General features: G+C 38.9%; 1 protein-coding gene across 1 annotated transcript in view; it reads right to left on the minus strand.

Moving 5' to 3' along the window:
• Window positions 1-4573, minus strand: part of LOC119429101 (receptor tyrosine-protein kinase erbB-4) — a 297900-nt gene extending 293327 nt beyond the window's left edge. Inside the window, exons 1-2 of the mRNA XM_037696818.1 lie at window positions 4570-4573; window positions 4091-4242 (exon numbers count right to left, since the gene is read on the minus strand). Of these exons, the coding sequence (XP_037552746.1) occupies window positions 4091-4242; window positions 4570-4573 (156 nt within the window). The remainder of the gene's footprint in view (window positions 1-4090; window positions 4243-4569) is intronic.
• Between the last annotated feature and the right edge of the window lie 11595 nt (window positions 4574-16168).

Raw genomic sequence — 16168 nt, forward strand, 5'->3', positions numbered from 1 at the left:
TATATATATATATATATATATAAATTCTAATATATAATTTAATTTATAGATATTAATATTATATAATAATAATTATTATTATCCCTGCTTCCAGTTACTTACATATTTCTCATTCCCTTAGATACCTACCCCTGTACACTGTAAATAAATTCATTTATCTTTTATTTGAATGTCTGAGTCTCCTTTTCTTCAGTCTACACTGCTCTGGGTCTAAAAACACGTCAACCATGAAAGTAAGATAAGAATTGGTTTTAATTTCCACAGAACCCCAAATTTTAAAAGATCCAAACTTGTACTTCTGTATGTTGACACAGTGAGACAAGTCCCACCTATTATGAGCCTCTAAGCTGGATAGAAAAATGACCAAAATAAAGTCAGAAAGAGAGAATGTGGTTTGAAAAACAAGCTGAACCAGAGAACGCAAAAATCTGCACTGTCCATCTGACTGTCAGAGTCTCAGTGAGAAGAAAAATCCCACCGCTTCATCTCTGTTCCAGCCCAGACTCCCTCATCTCTTCATCTTTTCTCTGGTCCTCTTCATACACACACAAACACATACAGATCTATGCAGACAAAAAAAAAAAAAAAAAGACAGAAAACACACAGCCCTACGGCAGAGTAGCTGAAAATGGTAATTTTAGCGCAGCAGCTGTTTTCGCCTCCCATAAAAGCGGCATCCCTCTCAGACTTCCTCCCATCTTCTATTCCTTCATCCCAAATCCATCCCGCCACACTCTGTTTGTCCACGTGCACCCCCTTTTCCTCCAAACCTTCCCTCGTTAGCCCTCTTCAGTCAGCCCCGGGCTCAGAAAGTGCCTCTGCCTGTGGAAACGTGTGTGCACAGCTGATATGTGCACGTGGCAATACTGAACTTTGCATAACCCAATACATTGCAAGATGAGAGCATTACTTAAAATTTTAAGCTGACAAAAATTAATATAAAAAAAAAAAAAGGAAAACCCCTTACAGGTGTGTTGCAAACAACATAAGCACTAATAGTAGAGATTTTAAAAGAAAACAAACTAATAATTCATCAAACTCTTTTCTTTGCATGCTGTAAAACATTGGAAGTTTCTTCAACTTCCTGCAACATGCAGAATGTTTGATACAGTCACTATGGTAACCGCATATCACTCTCAGCCCTTTCACATTCATTTAACAATCCTGCAGATGCCTAATTGTTTCCCTAATGATGCTGAGTCTAATGGGACTGTTTATGCTATTCATTTGATGGTGTGGTCCAGTAATTAGACTGCACCTCACTTCATTAAACAGCCGGGGGGGGGGGGGGGGGGGGTTGGCAGGATTTAGGCCTTGTGGCACTGGTGACTGTGGCTGTGAATAAAAAAAAAAAAACTCCCCTATGACTGGGATGCACAAACACCTTGAGACACATACAACTGGGCCCCCATGAGGCTTATTGTTAGTGGAATAGTGGAATCTGAGAGTATAATGTTTAAGACATTCAAAATGTGAATGCATAGCACTCCTACTATTGTAGTCCAAGAGATTATTTGAGATATACTCTTAATAAAAAATAAAATATGCAGGTATACTAAATACACGGATGATTGGAATGCAAAACGTTGTCAGACAAAAGCTATAAATCAAGGCACAATGCCTGATTTTTTAAAGGAAAACCAGTTAGTTAAGAGAACTCATTGTTTTCTGTCTATCATGGAAATGTCATGAAGTAAGGACTTCTCTCCATTATTTGAAGGCATAATGGCCTCCTCTCTTGACGTCGGCACAACGAATAAAATATCCACATGGTTTGATCTGTCAAACAAATCTTATGAAGTAAGGCACTCTCACCACTACTGTTTGACGGTTAGAAGTAGGTCCGTCGCGATAAACAATAAATCAATTAATCGCATGATGAATGAAAATTATCGACCTCATTTTCATTTACCTGCTTTATCATTTCTTCGTGTCTCTCTCTTTCTACTGAAGACATGGCTCAACTCCGTTGTTCTTTACTGATCCCTCCCTTTCTCTTTTCTCTTTAAAATCTGTTTTAACCGTCCAAAATCGTGTTTTTGGATCGTTAAAAGCAGCTAAGCTGAGAAGCTAAGCTACGAGCTAAGCTAAAAGGCCGACCTCGGGAATAAACCTCCGTCTTGTCGAAGCTCCAAAATTCACGGTTGAAACCCGTGCCTTGGTGTAAAAAAGTTGTTTTTCTATGTAAAAAGAAGCTGAGAACGTATTTACTGATTTTCTTTTAATTAAAAGCTTTGTGTGAAAAATGTTATGATAAAGAGCTCAAATCACCGAGCGTTCGCCATGTCATCATGTCAGCCCATGTCACGTCAAGGGCCCTCCCTCCCTCCCTCCCATTTTTCTTAAAGAGATACGCTACTCGACTATCCATCCTTTGGTTCAAACATTCTTATACTGCCATCAGGTGGTCAAAAAAGGTACTACACACCAAACAAATCACCATTTCTTCTAAAATTTGACAATTAATTATTGTTAAATTTCAAACAATATTATCGTTTATCGCAATAATTTCTGAGACAATTAATCGCCCAACAAAATTTGTTATCGTGACAGGCCTAGTTAGAAGGCCTTACCATGATTGCTACACATCATACAAATTTCATAAGGCATGACTGTACCACCAGCACTGAATTGTGAGAAAGTCTTAACTTCTGATTTTTGGATGACAAATATTTTAATGGTAATTTTCTATCATAGAAACTTAATGAAGTGAGGCCTTCTTGTCACCAGCATTTGATGGTGAAAATACTTCTCATAAGTTGCCAAATGAACGCCCAAATGATGTTAAATTTTTGAAACCATCCTAGAGAATCTAGCAAGAGAGGCTTTCTCACCCCCAGCGTTTGATGGTGAGAAGGCCTCACTTTATAATGTCTTAACAGATTATTGCCCAAATGGTATTCATCATATAAACATATGTAGAAAAAGCCATCTCAGCACCATTCCATGGGGAGAAGACCTCACTTCACGATAGTTGTGTACAATAAATTATTAGGCAAGTGACATACAAACCTCTCGAGGTGAGACGTTCCAATTTTAATATATTTTGAGAAAAAAAACAAGGTTTGTACAGTATAACTACAGCTAAAGACACCAGCCATAATCAACTAAAGAATTAAAACTGGCACATTAAAGGGGCATTTTGACCTCCACATCAGAATATAAAACAGTAAAAGCTCTCACAAAGAAGACTGTAAATACAATATGAATGTCTTAACTGGTTTATGTTGTCACATTGCAGCATTTAGCTCCGAAGTGAAACAGTGAAACAACACAACAAACTGTGAAACAAATGGCTCCTTGAAGATAATAAAGATTCTTGAACTTGAAATTGAGCCAAGTATAATTTAGGAACAATCTTTTGGTCACATTAAGGGCCTAAATCGCAAATGAAATCTGACTGGTTTTAGTTCCAAACTATGTGCTTTTTATTTTTACAAAGTCAGTGTTTATGTGAATTTTAACAAATGTAGTTCATAGCAGTGGGTCATCTTGGTGTATAAGTATCCGAGTGTAACCCAACATAATAGTCATGTATTTGCTGGTACTTTAAGTTGACAGTCGTCATCAGGTGTTTAAATCTATCCTCAAAATAAATTGATTGTGACTTTCTAAAAAGGGGTGTAAGGTGAATTGTTTGCAATGTATTGTTAGACACCACATAATCTTGTTCATTTATAAGGAGTGGTCTAGTGTTTCTTACATTAACATGGAGTAAAAAGGGGCATGAAGCATTGAAGCTCAACCAGTTCTGAACATGGCTGCCACACTTTTGGGCCATTTCACTCAGTTGTGAGTATTCCTATGCATAAAAGGACCATTCCAATAGCCCACTTGTCTAAAGTGGAATTCTTAGTGTGCACTAAGTTTAATCACTACCATTTTATGCAAGCTGCCCAATTCTGAGTGCTTATATGTTGTTATTAAAACTGAGTAGGGAATTGGTGAGCAAAGATTCTCACTTTCTTCTTCATTGTCCAATACACGTAGCAATCCACACTTGGTCTTTCAGCTCTTCATTGCCCCTGTTGAGCTACAATGGTGATATTGGTATATCTACCAATTACCATATATAATTTAACATTCTTACCTTGAGAAAGGAAAGATTGCGGTTCCGATCGATGCTGGTGATCTCCAAATTGCCCATGACAACCTCGCAGTTTTCATAGAGCTTGCGCAGGGTGCGGTACTGCTGGTCCAGGTCGGACAGGGTGCTCAACTTGTTTTCCGTACCTGGACAAACTGGAAAAAAAGGTAAAAGAAAAACATTATTATTTTTAAAATAAGAGGCTAAGTCAACATTTAATTGGCCACCTCAAAAAAGCATAATTTGTCTGTTATCAAAATGTCTACTGAACCAGTGAAAGACTTAATGAAACTTGTAGAAAGCCTTCATTAGATAGATATCCACAATTGATGAACTTTAAGCGACAACTCAATTCACGATGGCTGCCACAACCAGCTAAACTTAAAAAAAGCTAGAATGTTAAAACTGACTCCATTTTAAAGATACTGAGCTAAAATCTGGTGTGGAAGTAGCTAAGAGTCATTCACCTACTCAACACCTACACATGGCATAAGGTTATTGCCTAAAACCTTAAAGTGCCTGTGACATAATTTTTTTTTTGATTATAAATATGAATGCATTTTTGGAAAATTAACATTATTAATGTACTGCATAAACAAAAATCACACTGCTATGATAAACAGTTGTCGACATATTCACATCCACAGTAACAGGAAGTGATGTCAAAGGAGAACCCCTGCATGTAAACAGAGCATTGCTACAATGGCTAATAACATTGACAGAAGAGAAGAATCTGATGTTTCTTAACAATATTTTGAGTCACTATCAGAAAGAAATGAAGAAGCCAAAGTTCAAATAATATTGTTTCAATAAACAAAGACCAGGGAGTTCCCCTTGGATATCAATTCCTGTTTTACTTTGGCTATGCCAAGTTCAAAAGTAAATGTACCACTTATGTGACAAGATGGGTAAAAGCAGGTGTATTATGCCAATTGCTTCTTAGACCATTTTGAAACATCTTAGGAACACTTCTCTGCTTTAGCTCTGCCCCCACCCCCAACTGGTTCCAGCAATATCCCAGCCTTATCTGTTCCCACACCCAATATTTGCATCACTCTATTCACTGTACAGAAGCACAATGCCAGGTAAGTGCTCCATGCAGTGAACCCCAGGAAGGCTTCTGGCCCAGATGGTGTGCCTGGCAAGGTGCTCAGAGCATGTGCCCACCAGCTAGCCTTCATCTTTACCAGAATCTTCAACCTCTCCCTGACTCAGGCAGTCATCCCCTCCTGCCTAAAATCAACTACAGTCATTCCAATGCCAAAGAAATCCTCTATTGTCAGCCTGAATGATTATTGTTCTGTGGTAGTAATCATTCCAGCAATCATAAAGTGCTTTGAGAGATTGGTTCTTTAGCACATCAAGAACTATCCCCCTCCAGGCTTTGCCACATATCAGATCACATATCACACAAACAGGTCCACAGAGGACGCAATCACGGCAGCTCTTCACTCTCCATTGAGTCACCAGGAGCAGCAGCAAGAGCTATATCCGGATGCTGTTCGTGGATTACAGTTCAGCAATTGATACAATCGTCCCTGACATTCTCTTCACCAAACTGGACATTCTCAGTCTCCCCCTCTCTCATGTGTGCTTGGGTAAAGGACTTTCTCACCAATCAGTCCCAGACAGTGAGACTTGGCCCCCATCTCTCCTCCACTTCATGCTGAGCACTGGCTCACCACAGGGCTGTGTGCTGAGCCTCCTCCTGTATTGTCTTTACATCCACGACTGCAGACCAGCCTACAAGAACAACCTCATCGTTACATTTGCTCAAGATACCACAATGGTCGAGCTCATCTTAATGGGAGAGGAGACAGCTTACAGGAAGGAGATCCTGAAGATGTCAGCCTGGTGTTCAGAGAACAACCTGACTCTAAACACCAAGAAAACCAAGGAAATCATCATTGACTTCAGGAAGTACAGCACTGACGCAGCCCCCATCTACATGGATGATGAATGTTTGGAGAGGGTCCACACCTTACGGTTTCTTGGTGTCTTTATCGCTGCAGACCTCTCCAGGAAAAACAACATCACAGCGGTCATCAAGAAGGCTCAGCAGAAGCTTCACTTCCTGAGAGTTAAAAAGTACAACCTGGATTCCAACCTGCTTGTGACAATCTTTCGCTCGTCCAATGAGAACCTGCTGATGTACTGCATCACAGTATGGCATGGCAGCTGCACCAGGACAGACAGGGAGAGGCTCCAGAGAGTAGTAAATGCAGCACAGAAGACCAATGGATGCCCTCTACTCTCCATGATGCATATTTACATCTCTTGCTGCCTCAGCATAGCAAAACACATTATCAAGGACTGATCTCACCCTGGTTTTGAAATGTTTGATCTGCTGCCCTCAGGGAGGTGCTACAGGTGCAGCAGATCAAAAATGAACAGACATAAGAACATCAAAGTTCATACTCAATCATCCTGGTACAAAATCCAATAATGGTCAATCAGGTCATCTGGACAGTTTCTTTTTTGTGGAAAGATGTGTCGCCCTCTATCCGGAGGGCTTCATCAGTCTGAGGAGTCCCACGTAAATTGTTTTCCCCACTAAGCAGTACACTCTTTTAGTGGACCAATCAGTTTGCTGGTGATAAGATGGTTTCTGGGGGCTGTCCTATCCCCCGTCAACTCCTCCCAGGCAGGCAGCCACAGCCAAAGTGGTTCAAGACATCAAAGTTCATACGCAATCATCCAGGTACAAAATCCAATAATGGTCAATCACATCATACACATACAATCAGGTCAGACATAAGAACGTTTTTTTTACTTCCAAAAGTCATAAGCATTCTGAACTCACACATTCACTGACTTCACAGCCTAACCGTACATACCCCTGGACTTCCTTTTATGCACCTACTATGCATTGTCTAATATGTTTACTTACTTTATTCATTGACAATATTGCACAATGCCATAACTGAGCGATATCTGCAGTGTGTAAAATACCAATACTTGAATAATGTTGAGAGTGATAGCTTAAGCATAGCCATTAATAATTTAATAGACTCATTTGGTTTTACCCAAAACGTCCACACATCTACTCATTCTTATCATCACACTCTTGATTTAGTTCTGACCTATGGTATAGAGATTAAGGCCTTGGTAATAGTTCCTCAAAATCCTATTCTGTCCGACTATTTTTTAATAACCTTTGAGTTTACATTAAATGACTACACAGTCACAGAGTAAATTTCATCTCAGCAGGTGCTTATCAGAAAATGCTGTAACCAAATTTAAACAATCTCTTCCATCAATGTTTTCCTCTGTCTTGCAGAGTAAAGCATCACTTCACCACTCACTCCCCATGAGATCGGATGCTTCTCTCCCTCCCTCTCCGCTTTGCTTTGCTGCTCTGTCTGTCTGTGAAATTGCTGTGAGACTCTCTTGCATTTCTTCCAAACCATAATTATGGACGTGTTCTGACCAGTTGGTCCCTCAACTCAATTTACAGCATTTCTTCGAGAGAAGACAGGCTTTAGGCGAGCCGATTTACCCTGTTGGCACGTACGCAGCTGGATATCTCATCGACTGGAAAACTTTATGATGTGTCTATCTCTGCTGCCATCTGTGGATTTTAAGGACGCATATTTAATTGAATTCACGATAACTGATTCCTGCTTTTTGGATTCAGCTGGTGCTGGTTTTATCTACAATCAAGGAAGTCGTCAGCAGCAAATTTGGACCCGATCACGCTGCTTGCCTTTATGATGGCTTGGTTCATGTCTGGAGTACCCGGACTCAAATGCTTTGGGCTGAATGGATCAGATCTTGGGGATTTTTACTCAGACACGTTCCATTGGTGTGGCCATGTTAATTTGGACATTTCAGAACCGAGTGGACCAACACAGACTCAAGGTTGATGTCATTAAGTTCTGCCTGTCCCCAAAACAACTGTGTGTTTATCAAATTTTGGTCACCTTGGCTGTCCTTGAAGGCCATCTTATCTAAAGTCCCCTGGAGAAAATGTGATCTGACGTTCACCACCCCCTCCCTGAGGAATTTCCAACTGATAACCAGATGAGCCAGCTGAATAAACTTTGTGTCATCATTTCAGGACTCTGGATTCTCACAGAGGTTATTCTTGGCCATTTCTCGACATACCTCGAGAATGTTTATGGATCTCACCGGAGGACATTGACTGATTACAGTGACCTTGAGAGCATCTATAAGCGTTGTTGACTGCTCTCGTCTCTGATGCAGAATGTCTACGTAAATATGTGCTTGTTTGTGCAAGGTGTTTTTTCAATATTAGGGGTTTTTCTCAGGCAAGAAAAAAGTCTGATAGGATTTTTTTTTCGCCTCAAACTCCTACATGTGTCCAGTTAACCACTGTTTTTGTCTGTCCAAACAGGTCTCACTTGTAAATGAGTCTTCGAGGCTCAATGTGATGTATCTGTTTAAATAAAGGTTGAATGAATGAATGAATGAATCAGAGAACAGTGACTTAGATCATCTAGTTGATCATCTTACAACTTCAATGCAAACTTCACTTGATAAAATTGCTCCATTGAAAAAGAAAGAAATCAATCTGAGGAAACTGGCTCCTTGGTTCAATTCTGAGTTACATACTTTAAAGCAGGCGTCTATAAACCAGGAGAGAAAATGGCGCTCTATTAATGTTGAAGAATTTTATTTAACTTGGAAAGATAGTCTTCGAACATATTAAAAAGCTCTCCGTAAAGCTATAACTTTATATTACTCATCTTTAATAGAGGAGAATAAAAATAACTCTGGGTTTCTGTTTAGTACTATTGCTAGACTAATTAAAAGTCCCATTTCTGTTGAAACATGTATCCCTACAACTATAAGTAGTGATGACTTCATGAGATTCTTTATAAATAAAATTATTTCAATTAGAGAGAAAATTCAAACCATCTTTCCTTCTACTATCTCTAGTCCCCTGTCAAATGAGACAACTTTAAAAATTTCACTAGAGCCTGATTTATGTTTGGACAGTTTTTGTCCTGTTGAGCTCTCTGAATTGTCAAAAATAATAACCTCATCCAAACCATCCACATGTCTGCTAGATCCCATCCCAACCAGACTGTTTAAAGAGGTATTTCCCCTAATTAATGTCCACATTTTGGATCTACTTTATTTGTCTTTAATGGATGGTTATGTACCACAGAGCTTTAAGGTTGCTGTAATTAAACCTTTACTTAAAAAGTCTGATCTTGATTCAGAAATTCTGGCCAACTATAGACCTATATCTAATCTAAGTTTCATCTAAAAAATTCCAGAGAAAATAATTGCAGGTCAGTTGCGTGAACATCTACAAAGAAATAATCTGTTTGAAGAGTTTCAGTCAGGGTTTAGAGCTCATCATAGCACAGAAACAGCACTAGTAAAAGTAACTAATGATATTCTCATGGCCTCAGACAATGGACTTGTGTCTATACTGGTCCTGTTAGACCTCAGTGCTGCATTTGATACAGTTGATCACAATATTTTACTACAGAGGCTTGAATATGATATTGGGATTACAGGAACAGCTCTAAAATGGTTTAAATCACATCTATCTGATAGATTCCAGTTTGTAAATGTAAATAATAAATCTTCTTCATACACCAAAATTAGTCATGGAGTTCCTCAGGGCTCAATGCTTGGGTCAATACTCTACTATATATATGCTTCCATTAGGTAAAGTTATTAAACAGCATGGGATAATTTTTATGCTGATGACACACAATTATATTTGTCCATTAAACCCAATGAATCCAATCAGCTACTTAGACTACAAACATGTCTTAAAGACATAAAAACCTGGATGACCCTTAATTTTCTCCTGTTGAACACAGACAAAACTGAGGTTTTGGTTTTTGGACCTGAGCACCTTAGGAATGATTTTTTCAGTCTTTCTCCCTCCTTAGATGGCATTAATCTGTCATTCAGCTCTAATGTTAAGAATCTTGGTGTTATTTTTGATCAGGACATGTCTTTTATCCCCCACATTAAAAAAGTTACTAGAACTGCCTTCTTCCATCTGTGTAATATCACTAAAATTAGAAACATCTTGTCTAAAAATGATACAGAAAAACTGGTCCATGCATTTGTCACGTCTAGACTGGGCTATTGCAATGGTTTACTATGTGGATGTCCAAATACTTTCTTAAAACGTCTTCAATTGATCCAAAATGCTGCTGCCAGAGTTTTAACCAGAGGATTTAGCAAAAAGGAAAGTCTTAAGTCTAGTTTTAAAACTGGATAATGTGTCAGCCTCACGGACAGAGATTGGAAGTTGGTTCCACAAGAGAGGAGCCTGATAACTGAAAGATCTGCCTCCCATTCTGTTTTTGTAAATTCTAGGAACCACAAGTAAACCTGCAGTCTGAGAGCAAAGTGCTCTGTTAGGAAAATATGGAACAATAAGATTTGTAATATAAGATGGAGCCAGGTTGTTGAGAACTTTGTAGGTTAGAAGTAAGATTTTGAATTATGTTCTGAATTTGACAGGGAGCCAATGGAGAGAAGCTAAAACTGGAGAAATATAATCTCTCCTACTAACTATATTTGTCTGGAAATGCATGCCGCATACACTTTAACAAAAACTGTTAGAATCAATCCTATTTGTTAGCAAAGTATATAATGAGCCTGTAAATTAATTGAAACATTGAAAAATATATTATTGAATGTACATGTACTTATAACATTTTAAATAACCATCTGCCCTCTGCCTTTTGATTTCTGTGGTTTTTACTTGGTTTTTCCATCACTCAACTTTCTCCAATAAAATATAAACTCTAAAAAAATATATATATAATAAAAAGTGGGTAAAATGAGAAACGAATACAGCAGAATCAGAGATTTTTATACCCAAACCTTGTGAAATATGACCATGAGAGGAGTAGAAATGTGTAAGGAAATGAGCCAGGAGTCAGGAGATCACGTAAATCTCTAAAGGAGAGCTGCTGATGTGACACCTCAACAATGAGGGAGCTGTGACGGTCGGGACCTGGGCAGGGGGACACGTGGGGGTTAGCGGGGTGGGATATCATTTCTCCGAGGCAGTGACCTACAGTTCTGGTCTGGCACAGACACGCCGTTTAATCAAAGTTATTCAAATTGCATTGGTTGACCTTTTCTGCGGGTTTCATGCAGAGACTTGGCTGACGAGATTACAGGACTTTGAAGATATTATAGCGAGCGCAGCGGCGGTGTGTGGGAAGGCCAGGCAATTAGAAAGTTGTATGTTCTACTACTGAGAGCAGCCTTAAACCATTTACATCTGTTGTCGGCCATGACACAAACAGTTCCCATGTTCACAAGCACTGGGAACATGTCGACATCGGAAAAATGGCATAATTCTTGCAAAGCACGTACAAATCAGCGGCTTCGGATGTTATCAGTCCATTACATGGCCATTATTAGTTGTTATCATCACCATATGTAGCGGTGAGACTGTCCCACGTACCTCCTAGTAGGTTTAAAGGTACGTTATTATCGTTCTTATCACTGATAATAGGCAGCGTCGCAACAGGAAGTGTCTTTTTTTTTTTTTTTAAGCTTTTTAACCCTTTTCCTAAACCTAACCTTACACCTGACCCAGAGGACCAAACCTAAACTTAACTCCCTTAGCCTTGTGCCTAAACCTAACCACCAGACCCTTTACTCTAAACCTAACCACGTGAAGCTATTATGAGCGCTAAAAAAGATAAAAACAGCCTATTATCATCGCTAACAACGCTAACAATGTACCTTTAAACACACTAGGAGGTACAGGAGGGGCAGTCTGACCGCTACAGATGGGGATGATAACAACTAATAACGACCATTTAATGGCTGATAACATTCGAAGCGGGTGTACAAATTATATTGTAAAGAAACCAAAACTCCTATATAGAAGAAGATGAAAGTACTCCTGTTATTTTAGGCTGTAGAGCTAATGATAAAGGCGTGAGAACTGGCTAATGCAGTGGCTACCACTGTAATTAGTTCCTCCTGTTTCGACCCATCAAGCCCAGTTTTGGTCCCTGCCAGATTTTTCGCCTGTCACTCGAACTCCCCGGCTTCAGCTCTGCCACCATCTGCTCCATTCAGCTGGCACCATAGCCACTTGAACTCAAGTTTTCTGGAGGCTTATTCGCTGATGTGTGTGTGCTAGATGAAAGTAACAAACAGCTTTTGGAGGGGTGTAACTCAAACGTACATAAAAGTTTGTCACCGTTCAACTATAAATAGGTCTTACAGTTGTTCCAGCTGCAGAAACAGTGTTTTTGTATTTAAAATGAAGCAAAGTCGATATTTGTGTAAATGCTGAGTCAAAATTCAAACATTATTGTTTTCCTGTTTTTAGTTTTTCTTACATTTACATGAAACTTCCACATACTCTGTACCATTTTAACTATTCAAATATCAAAATTTTCAGCTTGGACTGGAATACTGCGCTATGATTTTTTTATTTCTTTTTTTTTATACTTCACAAAATATTTACAATTATTAAAAAGACATTCTAATAGAAGTACATAAGATCTGTTAAAATATTTAAAAATATTCTGAAACATGCTTATTGGCTTGGCTTAAATTTATCATCTAGTCTCATCTTTTATTTCTAGCTATAAACTTTTGTTTTGCTAATTGTAGCTTTAAGCTTAAAATTTGATAATTTTTGCTTTTACATCAAAGTTCATGCTCACTAGTTCAGGTTAAAAAAAACTTTGTTGAATTTTTAACCTGGATTATTGCGCATGAACTTTGATGTTTTAAACCACTGCCTCAGACGAGTCAACGGGGGAGAGGGCGGGCCCCCGAAACCATCTTATCACCAGCAAACTGGTTGGTCCACTATGTAGGTTTGCTGCTTGTGGGACTGAGTTTGTTGTGGCTCCTCAGACTGATGAAGTCCTTTGGATGAAAGACAAAACATCTTGACAAAAAGAAACTGTCCAGAGGACCTGACTTAACTTTGTTGGATTTTTGCTTTTAGTTTGTGTTTGGCTATTTTCAGCTTTTACCAATGGTCTTGTTAAATTTAGCTTCTAGTACAAACAGCCGTAGGAAGTCAATGTCAATTTCAATTTATTTCTATAGCACATAAAAACAACCAAAGCTGACCGAAGTGCTTTACAGTTAAGACGGATAAAAAGTGTAAAAAATGCATCTAGTGCCACTCAAAAACATAAAGAAGTTAACATTAAATACACAACAACAATAAAATCAGCTCAAAATTTGTTCTCAGACTCTGTGTGGCTCAAATGCCAAGGAATACAGATGTCCTCAGCAAAGATTTAAAAGTCTCAACAGTCTGAGCGGTCTTTAAATGATCAGGCAAACTGTTCCATAGTTTTGGAGCAGCAACCGCAAAAGCCTGATCACCTCTGGAATTCAGTTTGGATCTGGGGACATCTAAGAGGAACTGGTTGGTAGACCGGAGTGCTCTTACTGGAGTGTAGATGTTAATAGGATCACATAAATAAGACGGGGCCAGACCTTTTAAGACTTTAAAAACAAGCAATAAAATCTTAAAATCAATCCGGAAGTGGACAGGAAGCCAGTGGAGAGAAGCCAGGACAGGGGTTATATGTTCATATTTTTTAGTTTCTGTTAAAGGACGAGCTGCTGCGTTCTGGACAGATTGTAAGCAATGCAAAGATTATTTGTCTAAACCAACATACAATGAATTACAATAGTTCAAACGAGAGGTAATAAAAACGTGAATCACCTCTTCATGCTCTCTGAAAGGGAAACAAGACTTCACCTTGGCAATGAGTCTTTGTTGGAAGAAACTGGATTTCACACCTGCATTTATCTGTTTGTCTAATTTAAAAGCACTATCGAAAATAATTCCCACATTCCTGACAGCGGAGTGGCTGTATGAAGCCAAGGGGCCAAGAGTGTTAACGGTGTTACATTTACCAAAGCTGGTGCCTTCAGTTTTATTTTCATTTAAATTCAGAAAATTTAGTTTTAACCAGACTTTAATGTCGTTTAGACAGTTCAAGAGTGGATCCAGTGGAGTGACCCTGCCTGACTCAATCAGAAGACATAAATGAGTATCATCAGCAAAACAATGAAAAGGGATGTTGTTTTCTAAAAATGGACCCCAAAGGCAACATGTAGACATTAAAAAGCAGGGGACCTAACATAGCCCCTTGAGGGACCCCACAGATCAGAGGAGCTGGAGATGAAGAGCATTCCCCTAAATGAACAGAAAAACTCCTGTCAGTCAGGTAGGCTCTAAACCAGGATAAAACTGTGCCTTTGATACCGACCACCTGACACCTGACAGTCGTGACAACAAGATGTTCTGGTCCACAGTATCAAAGGCAGCAGAAAGGTCTAAAAACACTAAAACTGCAGAGCTTCCTGAATCAACAGTTAAAAGAAGGTCATTAAAAACTCTTAAAAGGGCTGTCTCTGTGCGGTGACCTGATTTAAAAACTGACTGGAATTTTTCACCAATGGCACATTTTGTGATTTTCTGGTGTTGGTTGTAAGCCCAGATAAACAGTGAGAGTTCAGTCAGGAAGGACTTTTCATCTAAAACATGTGCCAAAACAACCATGTGGATCATACGACTGCTTCATTGAGTGGAACAACCACCAACTTCAGTGTTGTTAACCAGCGGGGCGCCGGTGGAAATTAGACTTGGAGACAAACGATGAGCTGTTTTGACCACTGACAAATGAACAGCTGAGAAGAAGTAGCAGCAGCTTCTATCTACAGTTTATTTTAGCTTTTATCTACATTTTTATTAATTTAGCTGTTTTTTACTGCTCTACTCGCTTTAGCTATTAGCCACTGCTCTGCTTACTTTAGCTGTTAGCCACTGATCTGCTCCCTTTAGTTATAAGTCCCTGCTCTATTCATTTTAGCTATTAGCTACTGCTCTGCTCACATTAGCTATTAGCCACCAGCCTGTTCACGTTAGCTATTAGCCACCACCCTGCTCACATAAGCTATTAGACACCACCCTGTACTCTTTAGCTGTTACCCACTTCCCTGCTCACTTTAGCTATTAGCCACTGCCCTGGTCACATTAGCTATTAGCCACCACCCTGCTCATGTTAGCCATTAGCCACCACCCTGCTCATTATAGCTATTACCCACTGCCCTGTTCACTTTAGCTATTAGACACTACTGAGCTTACTTTAGCTATTAGCCACTGTTTGGCATACTTTAGCTATCACCCACTGCCCTGTTCACAATAGCTATTACCCACAGCCCTGGTCACTTTAGCTATTAAACACTACTGAGCTTAATTTAGCTATTAGCTACTGTTTGGCATACTTTAGCTATTACTCACTGCCCTGTTCACAAAAGCTATTACCCACTGCCCTTCTCACTTTAGCTATTAGACACTGCTCAGCTTAGTTTAGCTATTAGCCACTGCCCTGCTCACGTTAGCCATTAGCCACTGCCCTGTTCACTTTAGCTATTAGACACTGCTCGACTTACTTTAGCTATTAAACCACTGCTCTGTTAACTTGAGCTATTAACCATCGCTCTGTTTGCTTTTGCTTTATTTGTTTTTCTCTCTAGCTTGTTTTCTTATTGAAAGTTTGTTCTGATTGCTTCATCTGTTTCTAGTTTACGTTTATCATACCAATTCAGCTTCTTCATCACATTCTAGCAATCAGCATTCACACTGCTTTTATTTATTTATTTATTTTTACAGCAAATCAACTTTTTCTGTTTGTTCTCATTTTTCCTGTTTATCTGTATTAACAGTTTGAGAATATTCCATCTGGTGATTCTCATCTACATTAAATAAACAGTTAATGTATGCATAATTTTGTTTCTTTCATTTGTGACAGGAGTCAATACGAAGCATAACCTCACTCTAATCATCTATAATAGATTGAATTTCGTCATCGCTTCAAATAGAAAATCTATTTCCTTTCCTTTTATTTGTTTATATTTTTACTGCGTGCAGGAGAGCTCTTTTGTCTTTTTAAGCACTTCTGACAGCCACATTTCATTACAGATTAAGAGAATATAAAGGATCAGTAATGTAGTAGAAAAAATAATGTGGAAAAAAACAACAAATAGACAACTTTAATGATTAATTGCAATGTAAATAAAAGACTTGCAACAACAACAACAACAACAACAACAACAACAACAACAACAACAACA

This window comes from Nematolebias whitei, chromosome 23 (assembly GCF_014905685.2).
Source record: "Nematolebias whitei isolate Nwh7 chromosome 23, NemWhi1, whole genome shotgun sequence".
NCBI lineage: Eukaryota > Metazoa > Chordata > Actinopteri > Cyprinodontiformes > Rivulidae > Nematolebias > Nematolebias whitei.